The sequence below is a fragment of the Kryptolebias marmoratus genome, linkage group LG14 (genome assembly GCF_001649575.2).
Source record: "Kryptolebias marmoratus isolate JLee-2015 linkage group LG14, ASM164957v2, whole genome shotgun sequence".
Taxonomy (NCBI): domain Eukaryota; kingdom Metazoa; phylum Chordata; class Actinopteri; order Cyprinodontiformes; family Rivulidae; genus Kryptolebias; species Kryptolebias marmoratus.
The window spans coordinates 1651084-1667920 of record NC_051443.1 but is presented as its reverse complement, the minus strand read 5'-3'; the positions used below and the strand labels follow the sequence as shown (position 1 = coordinate 1667920).

Below are 16837 nucleotides of genomic sequence, written 5' to 3'. Positions count from 1 at the left end.
TTCTTTTTTTTTTGAACTTTTATTTGAACAATTCTCTGACATAGCCCACAATTGTGTAACATACCTTTACATTGCAACATAAGTACAGAAATACAAAAATAACTTCTAACACAGATCTTCCAGACAGTATCAGACCAAAAATAAAGAAATAGTCAAACCTGTTGTCCCAAGTACAAATTTACAGAGGTCCATCTTTTATCATAAATGTCTTTCCGCAGCCTCAAGGTTGCTGTTAAGTCTTCCATCAGATTGACAGTCCTCAGTCTCTGGACCCATTGTTCCAAGGTTGGTGAATGTGGTTTCAGCCAGTTTACAGTGATCACCTTATGAGCTATCAACACCAGGGCTCTCAACATATATTTTGTATTAGTATCTTCTGTTGGAACGGTAACATCCTCTAGAACCACTATAAATTTCCATGTTCAGATTCAGGTGTAATATTTTTCCTATTTCCTTTTTTACCATCTCCCAATAACCTTTCACCTTTGGGCATTCCCAAAATATGTGGGAGAAATCTCCTATCTGTCCGCACTTTCGCCAGCAAAGGTCGCTGGCCTTACTGTCATAACTGGCTATCGTTACTGGCGTTCTAAAAAATCTCATTCTTATTTTCCAGCTAAACTCTCTCCAGTTTGGACTACTCAAACATTTATGCCATTTATCCCAAGTCTCTTCCCACTCCATGTCCTCTATCACAACGTTTAGTTACAGTTCCCATTTATTCTTGACATCTAGAGTCGTCTCATCTTGGTCCATTCGTAATCTCTGGTATAGCGCTGAGACAACCTTTTGAAGATCCTTTTGGTTCTCCATTACATCAATCCAGTATTGTTCAAAATCTGATGGTCTCTTTTAATTTGTCTATTTCTTTGTGTTTTTGAAGGTAGTGTCTAATCTGAAGGAATCTGAAATGATCCGTGCTAGAGATGTCGTATTCATTTTGAAGTTGCGAGAAGGATTTTAATGTTTTTCCTGTAAATAGTTGGTTTATTGTTATTAAACCTTTGTCTGCCCACCCACGGAAACCCCCATCCAATTTGTTAGGTTTAAAGTCAACTATGCCATTTATTCTAGCCGCTCGTGAAGAGGAGAGTGGTAGCTTCAACCTCTTCCGAACTTTATCCCACATTCTCAGTGTAAACACCACCCACTCATTTTGGATCTTAAATTTTCGCCATTGATTTTTGCTTAAAAAAGGCAAATCTCTTATGGAGATATTCCCTGCTATTGAATCTTGTTCCAACTGGACCCATTTTGTATCCAAATCCAGCCTGATCCATGCAACAAGTGCCTTTAGTTGTGCTGCCCAAAAATAACTTTCAAGATGTGGGAGAGCTAGGCCTCCCACATTCTTTGAAGAACACATAACTTTAAGTCTCACTCTTGGCCGTTTGTTTTGCCAGATGAATCTCGATATAAGTCTGTCCATTAGTTTGAAGGTGGTGTTGGGGACCATGACCGGAAGGGAGCTGAAGAAGAAAAGAAGCCGTGGTAGCACATTCATCCTAATCGTTTCTACCCTGCCAGCTAAAGATAGCGGGAGAATCTGCCACCTATCCAAATCTGCTTTGATTTGAGATATAAGTTTGTTGTAATTAGCTTTATACAGTTGGAAAAATTTATCGGTCAGGTTGACTCCCAGATATTTAAGGCCCGCTTTTGGCCATTTAAATTTCACTTTTTTCTCCAAATGCCCTGGCCAGTGTCCTGACATCATCATTGCTTCCGATTTAGTTTCGTTGACCTTATAACCTGAGATGTGACCAAATGTGTGTAGACATTTCAAGAGGGGGGGTATTGTACTTGATGGGTTTTTAATGTACAAGAGGATGTCATCTGCGAATAAAGAAATCTTATGTTCTATACCTCCCTTATCCATGACTCCCTCTATGCATTTGTTCATTCTAATCAATTCAGCTAATGGCTCAATGTTTATAGCGAAGAGAATAGGACTTCCTTGTCTCACCCCCCTTTTTATGTTGAAAAATTCAGAGCAGTAGCCGTTTACCCGGACTCTTGAGATAGGGTTTTGGTTAAGAGTTGCAATCCATCTTATGAAAGTATTGTTAAATCCCATCTTCTTCAATGTGTAATTTAAATAATCCCAATCCACCCTATCAAATGCTTTCTCTGCATCTAACGACAGGAGCATTGAAGGTTGGCTGTCTCTCTTAGCAATTGACTGAATATTTAGCGCTCGTCTAATGTTGTTCGATCCTTGTCGTTTCGTTATAAATCCAGTTTGATCAGGTTGTATCAATTTCTTTAAGTACCTTTGCATCCTATTTGCTAAAATTGAGCCAAGGATTTTCAAATCGTTCCCTAAAAGACTTATGGGGCGGTAAGAGGCGCACTCTTTAGGGTTTTTCCCTTCCTTAGGTATTACTGTTATTAATGCTTCTGACCAACTTTTTGGAGGATCATTTTCCATCAGGGCGTAGTTGTATATTGCACATAATTTAGGAGTAAGATCTTTTATGAAAACTTTATAGAACTCTCCACTTAGACCATCTGTCCCTGGACTTTTATTACTTTTTAATAATTTAATTACTCCCTCAACCTCAGATTCCGTAATTGGCTTACTCAGATCATCTGCTTCTTCCTGTGTTAGTTTAGGTAAATTAAGTGTTTTGAACAGGTCCTCTGTTTTCTCTCTTTTCTGGGGTAGACTTTCAGAGTCATATAGTTCCTTATAGAATTCTCTGAACGCTTCTACAATTTTATCCGGTTGGGATACTTCCTTTCCGTTTCCTGGGTGACATATGGTTGGTACCACTCGGCTGGCCTGTATTTTCCTCAGTTGGAAAGCTAACAAACGGCTCGCTCGGTTCCCCACTTCATAGTATTTTTGACCTGTATATCTCATAGCGCCTTCTGCCTTATAAGTAAGTAGTTTGTCCAGTGCTTCCCTGCTTCTTCTAAGTTTTTCCAATGTCTCCTCTTTTCTGTCCCTTTTATGGGTTTGTTCTAGTCTTTTCACTTCTTTTTCTAGGTCACTTACTTTCTGTGCCCGTTGTTTCTTTAATCTACTTGCCAATTCTATACATTTACCCCTAATTACAGCCTTCGCTCCATCCCATAATATCGCCTGGGACACTGCCCCATTATCATTCAAGCGGAAATATTCATCTATTGTTTTCCTCATTTGCTCCTGGACTTGTGGATCATTCAACATAGAGACATTCAATCTCCAATATTTAAAATGTTTTTCCTTTTTCATTCTTAATGTTATTCTGACTGGCCCATGGTCTGACAAAGTTATAGGTTCAATACCACTATGTACTACCCTATGAAGATCTTGTTTAGATATAAATATCATGTCCAGTCTTGAGTACGAACCATGTACGTTTGAGAAGAATGTGAAATCCCTGCCCTGTGGGTTACATGCCCTCCACGAATCCACCAGTCCCAACTCTTCTAGTATATATTTCAGGGCTTTCGTTTTTTTTTTGAAGCGGGCCCAGTTCTGGCGGCAATTTATCTTGTTTTGGGTCCAGCACACAATTAAAGTCCCCTGCTAAAAGTATTACACCCTCTGAATCTTTTGTTAAGACAGAGGCAACTTCTGTAAAAAAGTTTGGATCATTCTCATTTGGGGCATATATATTCATTATTGTTATGACCATTCCTTCTATTGATCCCACTACCATCACATATCTCCCCTGCACGTCCTTCACCTCCTTCTGCACTGAAAAATAGGTTGTTCGGCTTAGCAAAATCGCCACCCCCCTCCCTCTGCTTTTTGGACAGCTGGCAAAAAACACTTGATCCACCCATTCTCTTTTTAATTTCTTGTGTTCCAGGTCATTAAGATGGGTCTCTTGCAATAGGGCTATTGAACTTTTAAGCGATTTTAATTGAGTTAGTATTTTCTTCCTCTTTATCGGGTGACCCAGTCCCCTCACATTATAACACACAATATTTAAATCACTCATAACATATCGTTGTTTTGGCAATGTCAACCTCCTCCCCTGCTTTTTGTCCCTTCAAACTTATTTCTGAATGTTGCATCCTATCTGTTTCCATCTCTTGTTGATCATTCTGTGTGGGCATGAACATGTCAAGAAACAAGAACATAGTAACACAAAAACAGTTTGAACAAATTAAACCCCTAAGACTCCCATGAACCCGACTGATTATGTTAAGACCACATATAAACTGTAGTGGCCTCCCAACCAGCCCCTGATGTAACCAAGGCAGAGCGCCGTGTGCCCATAGTCGCTCTGGGGAATAAGCACTAAGTGCAGTCCAGATCACAAACCAAAGAAAAGCAATAATTCCCTGGTGAGATCTCCACCCAATGAAATAACAATAGTAACGCATGGTGGTATCGACCACCCGTGAGATATTAAACACTTGAGATACATATTCACTATATAACTTAACATTGGTTGTTTGCATAACGTCTTCTCCTCCCCCTTAGTAATTTTTTTTTCAGAACATACCTTTTAGTCCTTAAGAGCTTCTCTGTTCTTGAACATTTTTCCCCACCACCGTCTTAAATAAAAACTTTTAAGTCCGCATCTGGCAGCCCCTCGTTTCCATGTCTCCTGTTGTTGGTCCTCGTAGACCAGGCCTCCTTGGAGAGCACCGCTTCCATCCTCTCTCTCTCACTCATCTGCGCCGAAATATTGAACCTCTCCAACGTCGGTAACGCGTTGAGAAGAGAAGGGAAGGTTTTCGTGCCGCCTTCCAAGTCGATTCTGAGTTGTGCTGGAAAACGACATTTTGCCTGTATTCCTCTTTCTTTAAGTTGCCTGATGATGTTCCGCAGTCTCACTCTTTTCTTTTGGACCTCTGGGGAGAAGTCCTGGTCGAAGTATATTCTTTTCCCTTGAAGAACGACTTGTTTTTGTGACCATGCCTGTTGCAGCACCGCTTCTTTTGTGGTGTAATTCATGAAGCGGACAATGATGGAGCGTGGCGGGTCCGTGTCAGCTGGCCTCGGTCCCGGCGCTCGGTGCGCTCTTTCAATGCTTAAATCTTCCTGCAGAAGAAGCGTGCTCCTGATTAATTCCCTTACAAAGCCCACCATGTCCTGTTTCTCTCTTCCCTCCAGGACCTGGTAAATTCTGAGATTGTTACGGCGCAAACGGTTCTGCAGGTCATCACACTGGTTAGTAAGTAAGGCCTCACGTCTCAGCAAGTACCCTCTCATTTCTCTGGCTAACTTCTTCCGTCGTGCCGGTCCTACTTTCTGCTTCTTCCAGACGTTGCTCTAGCGTGTCCATGCGCTCTTTCAAGTCTCCTACTGATGTTTCGAGCCTTGTTAGAGCAGCTTTTGTTTCAGCAAATGCACTCTGGTTTTCTTTCCTCAACTCCTTTAGTTCCCGCAGGAAGTCGGCTACGGTGTCATTAGCTTCGTTAGCTTTTCTTCTCTCGCTAGCTGTGGTGTTAGCCTGCTGCGAGTCTTTTTTCTCTTTGGACTCTTTTTGCTCAGTTTGTTGTTTACCAACCGTGTTTCTTGTTGGCATCATCTTCTTTTTTATGTTTTCTCTTAAGGGGATATCCAGAAATTTATATAATTTGCAGACTTTTCCTCAATCTCACGGGAGCCTCCACCCAATGCGACCGTTTCAAAACATGGCACCACCGGAAGTCCCGGCTACTACACTTTTCAATGGTTTGGCAATGCCCAGATGATGATGTCATGGCTTTAGAAGCTTTTGATAGGTTAGCTGACAACATCTGAGTTAATTGGAAGCACACCAGCAGATTCAGGTACCATCAGTTAAGATTTTTAATTTGTAAACATTCATTGAAAATGTGACAAACTGTGAATAAATTGGGATATACAGCAGTTAATAGTTGTAAAGATTTAACAAAACTATACATTCAGCAACAACATTTAATTTAAAAAATCTGATTACCGTATTTTTCGGACTATAAGGCGCACCTAAAAGCCTTCAATTTTCTCAAAAAATGACAGACATAGAAAATGACAGAGTGCCTTATATACTGTATGTAAGAAGTCATGATGTTTTAGTACGACTTTGGTAAACTATAAAGCTGCACCGCTTGCAGCATTAAGGCTCAGTTATAGTCACGCAGGACTCTGTGCACGGCGTGTGGACCTGAGCGAGTGGTGGAGGCGTTTAGACTTGACGCTTACATCTGTGCAGTATTCTTCCGTGAATTTTGAACTGTTTGATTGTCTTTGTGATCTCTCATAGAGGAATCATATAAATGCTGATACAGGTGAATGATTGCTGAAAAAAGCTGATACAGGATGATTTCGGTGCTCTGCTAAAGCATCGAAATCATCGATTTTGATTGGAGCGCGGCGCGCAGTCTGCATAAAGTTACAAAATTTGGGAGGTGCACGACGATGTGCCTTACAGTCTGGTGCGCAAAAGTTCGAAAATGGACCATTCATTGACAGTGAGTCTTATAATCCAGTGCGCCCTATAGAGCAGAAAATACAGTACTCATGATGTGAAGATTTTCACAGCTGACCTATACAGACCTGTTTAATAAACTATTCTTCAAATATTCTACTTTGTATAAAACATACTAAAAAAATCAGTTAGTCTAAACTGTCACATTATGTCAAATGAAAGAAGTAATTAATAAATATAGTGGAAAAGGATATAAAGAAAAGCAGTGTACCTTAGTGATTGGAGCCTCGATGGTCATTGAATGAATCCTGGCAACAGATGAATATCTTCGATTCTGTAAAGTTGGAGCTGTAAAAAAAAAGAAAAAGATTATTACTGAAAACCATATCACTGTTCAAAGGTTTTCAGTTTGTGTGGTCCATCATTAGTAATGCAAATGAACTGATGACAGGGTGTAGTGGGTTTAAAATTCTTCATGAAATACAATTTTTAGTCAGACATTGAAAAAATACTGTTATGTGCAATCTCATGGGAAACTGCGATGTTACACATTTCCAAATGCTTAGAAGCATAATGTCTTATGTATAACTACAAGAGTAATAAACAAAAATGGCAGCACAGCAGAGAAGCTCAGCTGAGACACCTGAAAACAGCAGCAGCTGCATCAAAGTGAACTGAGGAGGGAGCTGCTGACAACATTTACCATAACTGAGTCTGACTCACGCTTTGACTTCCCCTGACCCCTGACCCTGTCTGTTCTCCCTTTCTGCTCCTGCTTGTATTTTATCCCCACGGCTTCATCTCTCTGGGTCTTTGCATCGTCAAACATGGTACCAGGAACAAGTGATTACATTTTGGCAAAATTCAAGGTCAAAGGGCAAGGTCACAGATCAGCACATGCTCTAACTCTGCAACTGTGTAGCAGGAATGTTAAACTCCACAGCTGGACGCTGAATGGATCAAGGGTGATCACTGTTGATTTCAAGGTGATGGGGTCAAAGCTCAAGATCACAGATTACCCTGTGCTCTATTTACATAACCATGCAACGAAGAAAAATTATACAGTGCAGTTGGACAATTCTTAGGTCAAGGGTAATCACCACTGATTTCAAAGTCATGGGGTCCAAGGTCAACATCACAGCTGACCTGATGCTCTAACTATTCAACAGTGAAGTGTAGGAATGGTTCAAAGATGATGCCTGTTGATTTCAAGGTTCGTGGGGTCAAAGGTCAAGGTCATAGGTAACCCCTTTGTTAAAATCTTGTCTCTGTTCTTACGGTTCCTGTACATTTAGTTTAGTTTAGTTTATCTTAGCTCATATTTTAGATATGATCTGATGATCTGACCAAGGGAAGCATGTAAATAGTGACTGGACTATGGATATATGCAAATAAATGTTGGTAAGCAATAAACATTGCTTACCACTGTGTTTAATGAAGACATGGACCTCTACGGACCTACAAAGTGCTTGACTCCCAACCTCTCCCAATTTTTATAATTTTTTTAATAAACCCTTGTTAAAATTTGAAATCAGAATAAAAAGAAAAAAATGGTATATTAACTTGAATTTCTGAAATATTTACATATGAGTTTACATGTTTGTGTTTTTTTTCCTCCCACAAAATTCTTACATTTTATGAGTGTGTCTGCGTGCATGTCTGTTTATCTCTGTGTTTACCCTCAGGGATTGACTAAACAACTACAAATCCTTTATTAATTAAAAACTTCTGTGCAAGTTTAAATAAAGCACATCTGAAGCCTTCATATACTTTGAATCGTTCTATATCAGCAACTTTTCATTTCATTTCTAACATCTTTCATTGGCTGGAAGTCCATCAGTGTTTGGCCTCAGACTTTAAAGTTGTACATCAGGCCTCTGGGTGATGTGTTATCCTTTTCATCACAGAGAAAAGTTGCACACATATCTGTCTGTGATGAATTGGCAGCTAATGGTTTCCTTGCAGCCTCTGCACCATCTGTGGGGCACCTGGGGCGCTAAAGCCCTCATTGCAGCGAGCATGTCTGCTGCATCAAGCTGCAGGTGGAGCACTTTGAGATGTGCTCATTTTTGCTTAGAAACCAAAAGTTACTCAGAAACCTTTCCCAGAGCTCTCTTTTCCCTTTACATTCCATAAACTTACATTTTCTAACATGTTTTATGGCAAACACAGGATAAAGGCTTGAACACTGCAGGACTTCACTTTTGGGTTATTTATTGTTTCTTCTTGCCACTCTTCCATAAAGATCAAATTTGTAGAGTGGGACTATCTGTCCACAGGATAGATAGTCCTGAACTGTGGATTTCTGCAGCTCATCCTCCTCAGATGATTGGTCTTCTTGCCTGGCCTGTCAGTTTAGGTCAGGGGTGTACAATCCTGGTCCTGGAGAGCCACTATCCTGCATGTTTTACTTGTTCCTCTGCTCCAACACACCTGATTTGAATCAGTGTGTCATTAACAGGCTTCTGCAGAACATGAAGAGGTGATTTAACCACTGAATCAGGAGTGCTGCAGCAGGGAAACAAGTAAAACCTGCAGGATAGTGGCTCTCCAGGACCAGGGTTTAGGTGGTTTAGGTGGACAGCCATGTCCTAGCATGTTTACAGTTATACTGTACTCTTTCTATTTTCTGATAATGGATTGAACAGAGCTCCAGAGATGTTCAAAGCTTAGGATATTGTTTTATAACCTAACCCTACTTTAAATATCTCAACAACGTTACCTTTGACCTGTCTGGTGTGTTTTTTGATCTTCCTGATGCTTTTTGTTCACTAATGTTCCATAACAAACAGGCCTTCACTGAACAGCCGGGTTTACACTGAGATTCAATTATACACAGATGACTTCTGAAGATGATTGGTTACACTGGATTTTAGTATGATGTATCAGAGTAAAGGGGCTGAATATAAACACAGGCTGCACTTTTCAGAGTATTAGTTTAAAACCATCTATAATTTTCTTCTACTTAAGAATTATGCACTACTTTGTGTTGCTCTATCACATAAAATCCAAGTAAAATACTTTGAACTTGTCCACATTTTGTGCTGTTACAACCACAAACTTCTACAGGTATGATCACTTTTTAAGGCACTGTAAAACAGATATTAAATCAACTGACGTGAGTGAATAAATGCTGTGTGGTTAATTACCTGACTGAGAATGGTCTCCACTGCCTTTGTCTTCCATGTTCAATTTGTGGATCTGACAAAAACAGAGCAAGAAACAGTTAAATGTAAGACATGTGTAGCTCATTTGCCTTTGCTGTGACATGTTCAACCTCAATTTCTGCTTTTTGATAGAATACCAGCAAGACTACTTCTCTTGAAAGTCCTTCATGTTCTACACTTTGTACATCTTATTTCAACATCTATTTTATTAATAAAAACATCAAAAATTACAAGAAGGAAGTCAATTCAGTTTATTTATATGCCACCAATTCAAAATAAAAGCCATCTCAGGGTGTTGTATAAAAAAAGGCAAACAGGTCCAATTCATATTCCATTACATGGAACTACATGTGAAAGAATACAAAGAGTTGTAATGTTTTGAATTTTTTATGAAGCAAGCAGTGTAACCCACATGTTGTTTTTATCAGATTTAAAGATTTTCCAAAGAATTTGAATTTAATTTGGGACTGAAACTTGATTACTACTGTGCTTAAAGTAAAGTGGATGAAACAAAGAGCTGTACTCTTTCAGCCAACATGGGTTTCATGCTGTTCTTCACCAGAATCTTAGGTTTTCATCATAGAAAAGACAGAAGAAGGGCTACAAATGTAGGTTGTAATGACTTTGTGGTAGGCAAATAAACCCAATGTTGAACTCAGTACTACACAAACCGGTTATATTTTTTATTAACGGCCAATAATTATTTTTCAGTTAGCAGTTAGCACACTTATTTTTGATTAGTACTGTCATGGTTATTGGTATTTGTGTAAGCTTCTGTTTTGTTTCTGGTTTTCTGTTTGTTTCTGTGTTCATGTTTGCTGTCACTATTCACTCCTCCCCTGTCACTCTTTTGCCCTTGATTATCTGCCACGCCCATCTCCACCTGTAAGTCATTGTAATCACTCACCTGTGCCCACTTCCCATAATTATCCCCTGTGCATATAACCTGGTCATTTTCTCCACCACCCCGCTGGATCATTGTTGTTGTTGTTGTGTTTTCATGTTCTGCTCCTTGCCCTACCCTGCCATGCCCAGTTCCTTTGTTTGGTCTTCGTATTAGTTGTTTTTTGCTGCCACGTCAGCTCTTTTGTTTATCTGTTTGTTTTAGTTAATAAATTAGTTTCCTTTTTAAGATGATTTTGCGTTCTGGGATTGCCTCTGTCTCCCCTCGTTATGACAAGTACAGTGAAAAAAATAATATCTGAATGTTAAATAGTTATTCACCTTTGAATTCTAGGTAAATCAACATTTTCATCAGATATTTAAAATTTTTAGAGCATAAATTGTATATACTTTCACAAACAAAATAAGGTAAACACCAAGTCAGAATGGTGGAAATTAAATTAAACTACAAATGTTGAAAGGTCATGTGACAGAATATTGTATCTGATGGATAACAAAGTTCAAAGTACAGGCTCGCTGCTGTTCCCACGTCAGCTGGACATCTTCTGGCCACCTTGGTGTGATTTCTGACTGAACAGAGGTGGCATGGGGGCTTGAAGCCAACCCAATTCTGTTGTGTCTTTGAGTACTTAAGTGAAGGGAGTATTTCCATATTTGCCCTCATTGGTTGTCCTCTCAGGAGCTGGAAAGTGGATTCACCAGTTGTAGCATGGAGTGAAGCCAAGTAGGTGTGAAGCATTTCAGTAACTGCAGGCTTCCATTGTCACTGTGTAGCTTGGGCTGTATGAAAAGAGTTTTTTTAAGCACTCTATTAAGTGTATACCATCTGTTTGCCTGAGGATGGTATACACTTGTTCTGATGTGCCCATTGACATGTTCACTCATGAAATCAGCAAAAGCAGAAGATCTAAACTGTGGGTCGTTATCAGTTGTGAGAGTGCAAGGGTTTCCTTCACATGCAAAAACAGAAGTTAGGAATGCAATGACACTGTTTGCTGTAGCATTAGGAGTACATTTAGGAGTAAATGGTACTTTAGGTCATTCCCTGAAATAATCAGCAAGAGGAATGGCAAATCTGCAGTTGTAAGCTTTAAATGAACCCACATTGTCAACAGCAAAGTGTTGAAATGGGAAAAGTTGTAAGAGGCAAGTGAAACACTAATGATTTTGTAACATGCCTGACACATAGTGCATGATGACAAGACTGTGCAGACCAAACTGTCTATACGTGGCCACCACTAAAGTTTTCTAAGGTTTTGTTTAGTGTGAATCACACCTTGGTTGCTAAAACACATTGTTTGAGTGCAACTGTGTCAGAACATCTCCCAGTCTATTGTTTGAGGCATCTGTCTCTGCCTCTCTGCCCTGCTTTCTTGTTGGAGCCTCTCTTTGCATATTCTCCAAAATTTATAAATTATGGATCTGATCAGCTGGTCTCTCAACGCAATTGATCAAATTTTCTCGATGGGAAGACAGGGCAAGGGAGAGCCCGCCTACCCAGATGGGACATTTTTTGCTGACTACACAATGGATTCTTGGAGGTAATGGAATATTGTTTGTCTGACAATTTTTGTCTTTGGAAGATCTTTACATATTTGGGTTTTTGATAACAGGATTTCTGCTGTTTGGATTAGGCAGTTACCTGACTTATCGTCAAATTCGTTTGATGGGTTTGGCGGTCAACAATCAAACTGTGTGGTTACAGGAGCTGAATCGCAAGTTGGATGTGATCCTTTTACAGGACCGCAGACTGAATTGCGGTTCTGGGACTCAAGAATAATAATATGGGTTACATCTTGGAGAAAGTTGCTCACTCGAATCAGGTGGAATGGACCTGGAATTTGTCTGTTTGGATTCACCATTGAGAAGTATCAGCAAGACTTTCAAGGCAGACGGAAAACATGTCTGCCTGACCCAAAACAATTACTGTTTTGTGAATTCTGGCTCCCCTAGGCTAACCATGGCCAGCTATCGTCAATTTCTTCCTGGATTTTATGTGAACAAGATACTCTGCTCCCCCCTTCTGCCTAAGGACATCTGTGGATCTGCTCTGGGCTGGCTGATAAACATTCCATCATATTATCAAAGACAATGGCCTCTGTGGCGTAATTCATGGACTTCTCTACAAACACACAGACACACACACACACACACACACTCATACAACATGCACCACATCGTCTTCCACCGCCTCTACACACATACACACACGCACACTTTCCACTGTTTCCGAGTCATCTCTGTCATCCCCTTCCCTCCTTCACTACCTTAGTAGCTTAGTAATTCTTATGTTGGCTGTTTAGCAGGCCTTAGTACTGTCAGTTAGTTAGTTTCTTGTACCTTTAGTTTAGCATTATCATGTTTATCTTAGTATTTTTTATGTTGGCTGTTAGCGGGCCTTGGTACTGTTAGTTAGTTAGTCTCTTGGTACCTTTACCTTAGCAATTTATGTTAGCTTATTTAGCCTTCCTGTACATTTAGTTTAGTTTAGTTTATCTTAGCCCATATTTTAGATATTGTTAGATTGTTAGATTCCTAATTGTTGTTTAGTTCAGGTCTAACTTTATCATGATTTCATTTAGATTATTTTAGCTACTATTTTGACTTTCTTGGCTCCTGTTTAGATATGTTTGGTTTCATGATTTTATTTAGATTATCTTATATTTCATTTAGATTATACATGATTGATGTTTTTTTTCTGTATTTGATTCTGTTGTTGTTTCTGTGTTGTAAAGCACTTCGGATCACCTTGCCGCTGAAAAGTGCTATATAAATAAATTTCACTTCACTTGACTTCATCTGTTGTGATGAATGTTGGCAGTTCAGGGTTGTAGATGACAAGTGCTGGGCTTTTCAATAGCATTGTTTTGAGATCATTGAAACTTTTATTTGCTGCATCAGTCCATTTAAGTTCAGCTCGAGTATTTTTGCTGAACAAAATGCTGCCATATCTTTTAGTGCAGAAGCTTAAGAGATGGCAGTCAGGTGATCTGCTTTCCTGAAAAATGACAGGTCTCAGGATTGGAATACTTGACTGAGCTTCTGCTGATCTGTTGGCCCACATCTTCAAGGCATTGGAGAACAGATTGTGTGTGTTCATCGTAAAGTTCCTCGAAGTACCCATACACTATAATATCATGCAAATAGTTCTGGACTCCTGGCAAATCTTTCAGGACAGACTTCATCATTTTCTGGAAGGATGGAGAGCCAGTTGGCAGTTAGCTGAGCTTAAATAAATTGAATTTAATGTGTGGTATCAGCCAGTTTTGTGAACAAGCCCTCCATAAGAGGCAGAGGGTGACACTTTTATTAAATTCACAGAGATCAACACCTTCCCTCATAGGTGAGCAGTCTTATTAACTTTACCTATTAGTGATCATAATGTTATGGCTAATCAGTGTTTTATCGCTGAAGAAAAGTACAATATACTCACATACTCAGTTACTGCTTGAGGTTCATATCAGGTTATCTTTCTAAAACTGATTTACTTGAGTAATAAAAACATAACTTTCCGACAATTACAAATTTACCCAAGATTCACAAAAATGATGTATTTCCAACGTAATCTAAAAGAATTATTCTGTTTTCTGCTTTATAACTACATTCAACATGATAAGTTAATTTAAAACTCGTAGGACAAGTGTGACACGCAGGTGACAGTTTGTAACATACTTGTGTTAGTCAAACCAAGGTTGTTTCGTTATGGATGTGAAGAGCCTCTTATCTGCTTACATAAAATTAATCTCACCCAGTGACTCACACTGCTGGCAGATCAATGTGACTTTATGTAATAATGAGTATACTTTGTAACATACTGTACATTCAGCAAGCATCAAACTAATATCCTCTTTTGATGAAGAAGGGATGGAGTTATAGACGATTTGGTCAAACTGTGTAACTGATATAAACTGTGTAATCTCATGCAATATTGAAAGATCTTGCAAGCTCTGATAGCATTTAGAGTATGCATTGATGAGTCTCAGCTACTACCACCTCAAATTTTAGCTCAGTGTCTGTCAATTTGACCATGTTTTGGCTATTTTGTATTTGCAAAGTTTGATGAACTGTGATGACCATCATAAATTGGGATGACTTCAAATTGACCAGTTGATCAGTGATTACTTTCTTGAAGTTTTATTTTAATCTGGCAGATGGTTTATGAAAAATTTAGCTAGCAGTCAAACAATGTTGACTCTAACAATTAATGCCAAAGCTTTATGCAAAGATGTTGCAATGTGTAGTAATTGGAGTATATTTTTCTGAATTGGTCTCAGCTACAATCCCACCAAATTTTAGTTTAATATCAAACATGGACTGATATCTAGTCATTTATGTGCTTGTTAATGTGGATTAACTGTGGCAGCCTTTTTGAATTGTGTTTTCTTCAAAAAGTAATAAAGTTTTGATGTTCATTCAGTGATTACTTTATAAGAGTTTCATTAAAATGTATCCAGTGGTTAATGACATATTTTGCAAACAGACAAACTGGGCTGACGCAAATAGTAATGCCAAAGTTTGAAGGACAGATGTAACACAATCGGACAATTCTCAAAGTATATGTTAGGGATGGCTGTCAGCTACTACAAAGTTATTTTTAAAATATTCTTTATTGCACAGAGGTACTAATGGATGGATCTAATATTAATGGTTTGAAGGACATCTCAGCAGGAGCAATAATTAGAGTTTCAATTTTTTTCTGAGTACAGCTGAAGGTAGTTTTCACAAAGCCACTGTTTGATGTTGGTTCCACATTTTCTTAAGGATGATAAGTTCTGGACTTAAATGAGCAATAGAGCAGGATGTTATCAGCCTGGAAATAATAGGAAACATAAGGAATTTGTCTCATTATTAATCCTAGAGACACAATGTAAAGAAGAAACCGGAGAGGTCCCAGACCTCACCCTTAATGTGCTCCACATGACAGGCTTTTAGAGTCTGACATGATCTAATTTGAAAATAAAAAAAACACTATTGGTTCTAACAACAAACCAGACTAAAAGGTATAATGACTGAATGATAATGAGCTGCAAAACACAAACAGATGCTTAAAAAACTTTTTTGAATTGATTTAAATTTGGAAATAGTTGAGATATTGAAGGCCAACCTTGACAGGAAAAGACAAAAAAAAAAACTGATCCTAAACCTGTTGCAACTTTGTGGTGCTTGGGCAAAAACTGCTAAGGACACAATGACAGGCAAACCTGGGCTGGGTGGGAAAACAAAGGGTAACTCAGATTTAATTACGTAAGTGCTCTAAAGGGAAATGTCCTACACAGAGGTAGTGTCAGATCAGTAGTATTTTCAAAATGCCTTTATGGTCTTGAGTATTTATAGATGATGGCATCTCAGTAAGGAGGTAGCAGTCAAAATAATTCAGTGTGAACATGTCATCCAGTGCTAAAATGTTGGAGTTTATTGTTTTATTTTGAGTTGCAAATAAATTCTGAGGGGCAGATGAAGAAAATCCAGTTGACATTTTACAGTTCAGGTTATGGAAAAAAGACTTCTATGATTTCAATAATGGGATCAGGTGCTGCCATGTCTAAGAATTCCCAATCCCCCCAAGCTGAACTGAAATGGTGTTGGGCTTGGCAGCTAGATTCCAGTGGCTGACTCACCTTATGTTCATACAATGAAAGAGGGAAACAAGCTGAAGATGAACCTCGTCTAGCACTGCCCGAGGTATAAATAGCCCTGGGACCTGGCATCTAGCCTTCCTAGGCCTTAGTGGGTATTCTGGTGCTTAGCTGTAGATTAGTATGATGCTACTGGCTTTCAAGTCAGCTGAGTGCAGCAGAACTGCTGAGGAGTGACTGCACAGCACTCTACAGTCCTAGCAGCAGACGAGGTAAAACTCCCTGACATTTCTGCCTCGTTCATTTGAAGTTTTTATGAAAACTAACAGTTTGCAATACATTCAAGTCCATCTTGGTTTCACATGTTCATTTGTTTATCGGAGCTGCAGCATTAGTCATGATGAGAGGCAGAGACTGCTTCATCAGTTTTTTTAAATTAAATTCTGTTGCTACTTAATTTTCTTCAAACAACCACTATTTTTTAAGCTACAAATTTACAGTACCTGAACCAGCAAACAAGCATTTTTGGACATGTATAAAAACTCTCATCTCAAGATGATTCAGGATTCTTGAAATAGTATCATTAGCAGGGCCGTAGCTACCATTGAGGACCCTGAGGTCCGGACCTCAGTGTTTCTTTGCTGTGTATAAAAACATGAATCCAAACAAGGCTTTTGAACGGCGTGGTTCTCTGCGTAGCTCCACCAGTTTCCTGTAGGAGGCGCTGCAACTGTGTGCAGCTGCAGCCAAACTCAATGTCTACGAAGAAGAGTGCAGCTTTGCTACCTTACTGCTAAAATAAAGAGCAGAAGAAGAAGAGCGCCACATACGGTGAAACACAACCGAGGTAACT

General features: G+C 39.2%; 1 protein-coding gene across 2 annotated transcripts in view; it reads right to left on the bottom strand.

The window, feature by feature from the left end:
* pde8b (phosphodiesterase 8B) overlaps positions 1 to 16837 on the bottom strand; it is a 78607-nt gene that overhangs the window by 18732 nt on the left and 43038 nt on the right. For both annotated transcript variants that reach the window (XM_037979589.1, XM_037979590.1), the window contains exons 11-12: positions 9488 to 9539; positions 6610 to 6686 (exon numbers count right to left, since the gene is read on the bottom strand). In XM_037979589.1, the coding sequence (XP_037835517.1) occupies positions 6610 to 6686; positions 9488 to 9539 (129 nt within the window). The remainder of the gene's footprint in view (positions 1 to 6609; positions 6687 to 9487; positions 9540 to 16837) is intronic.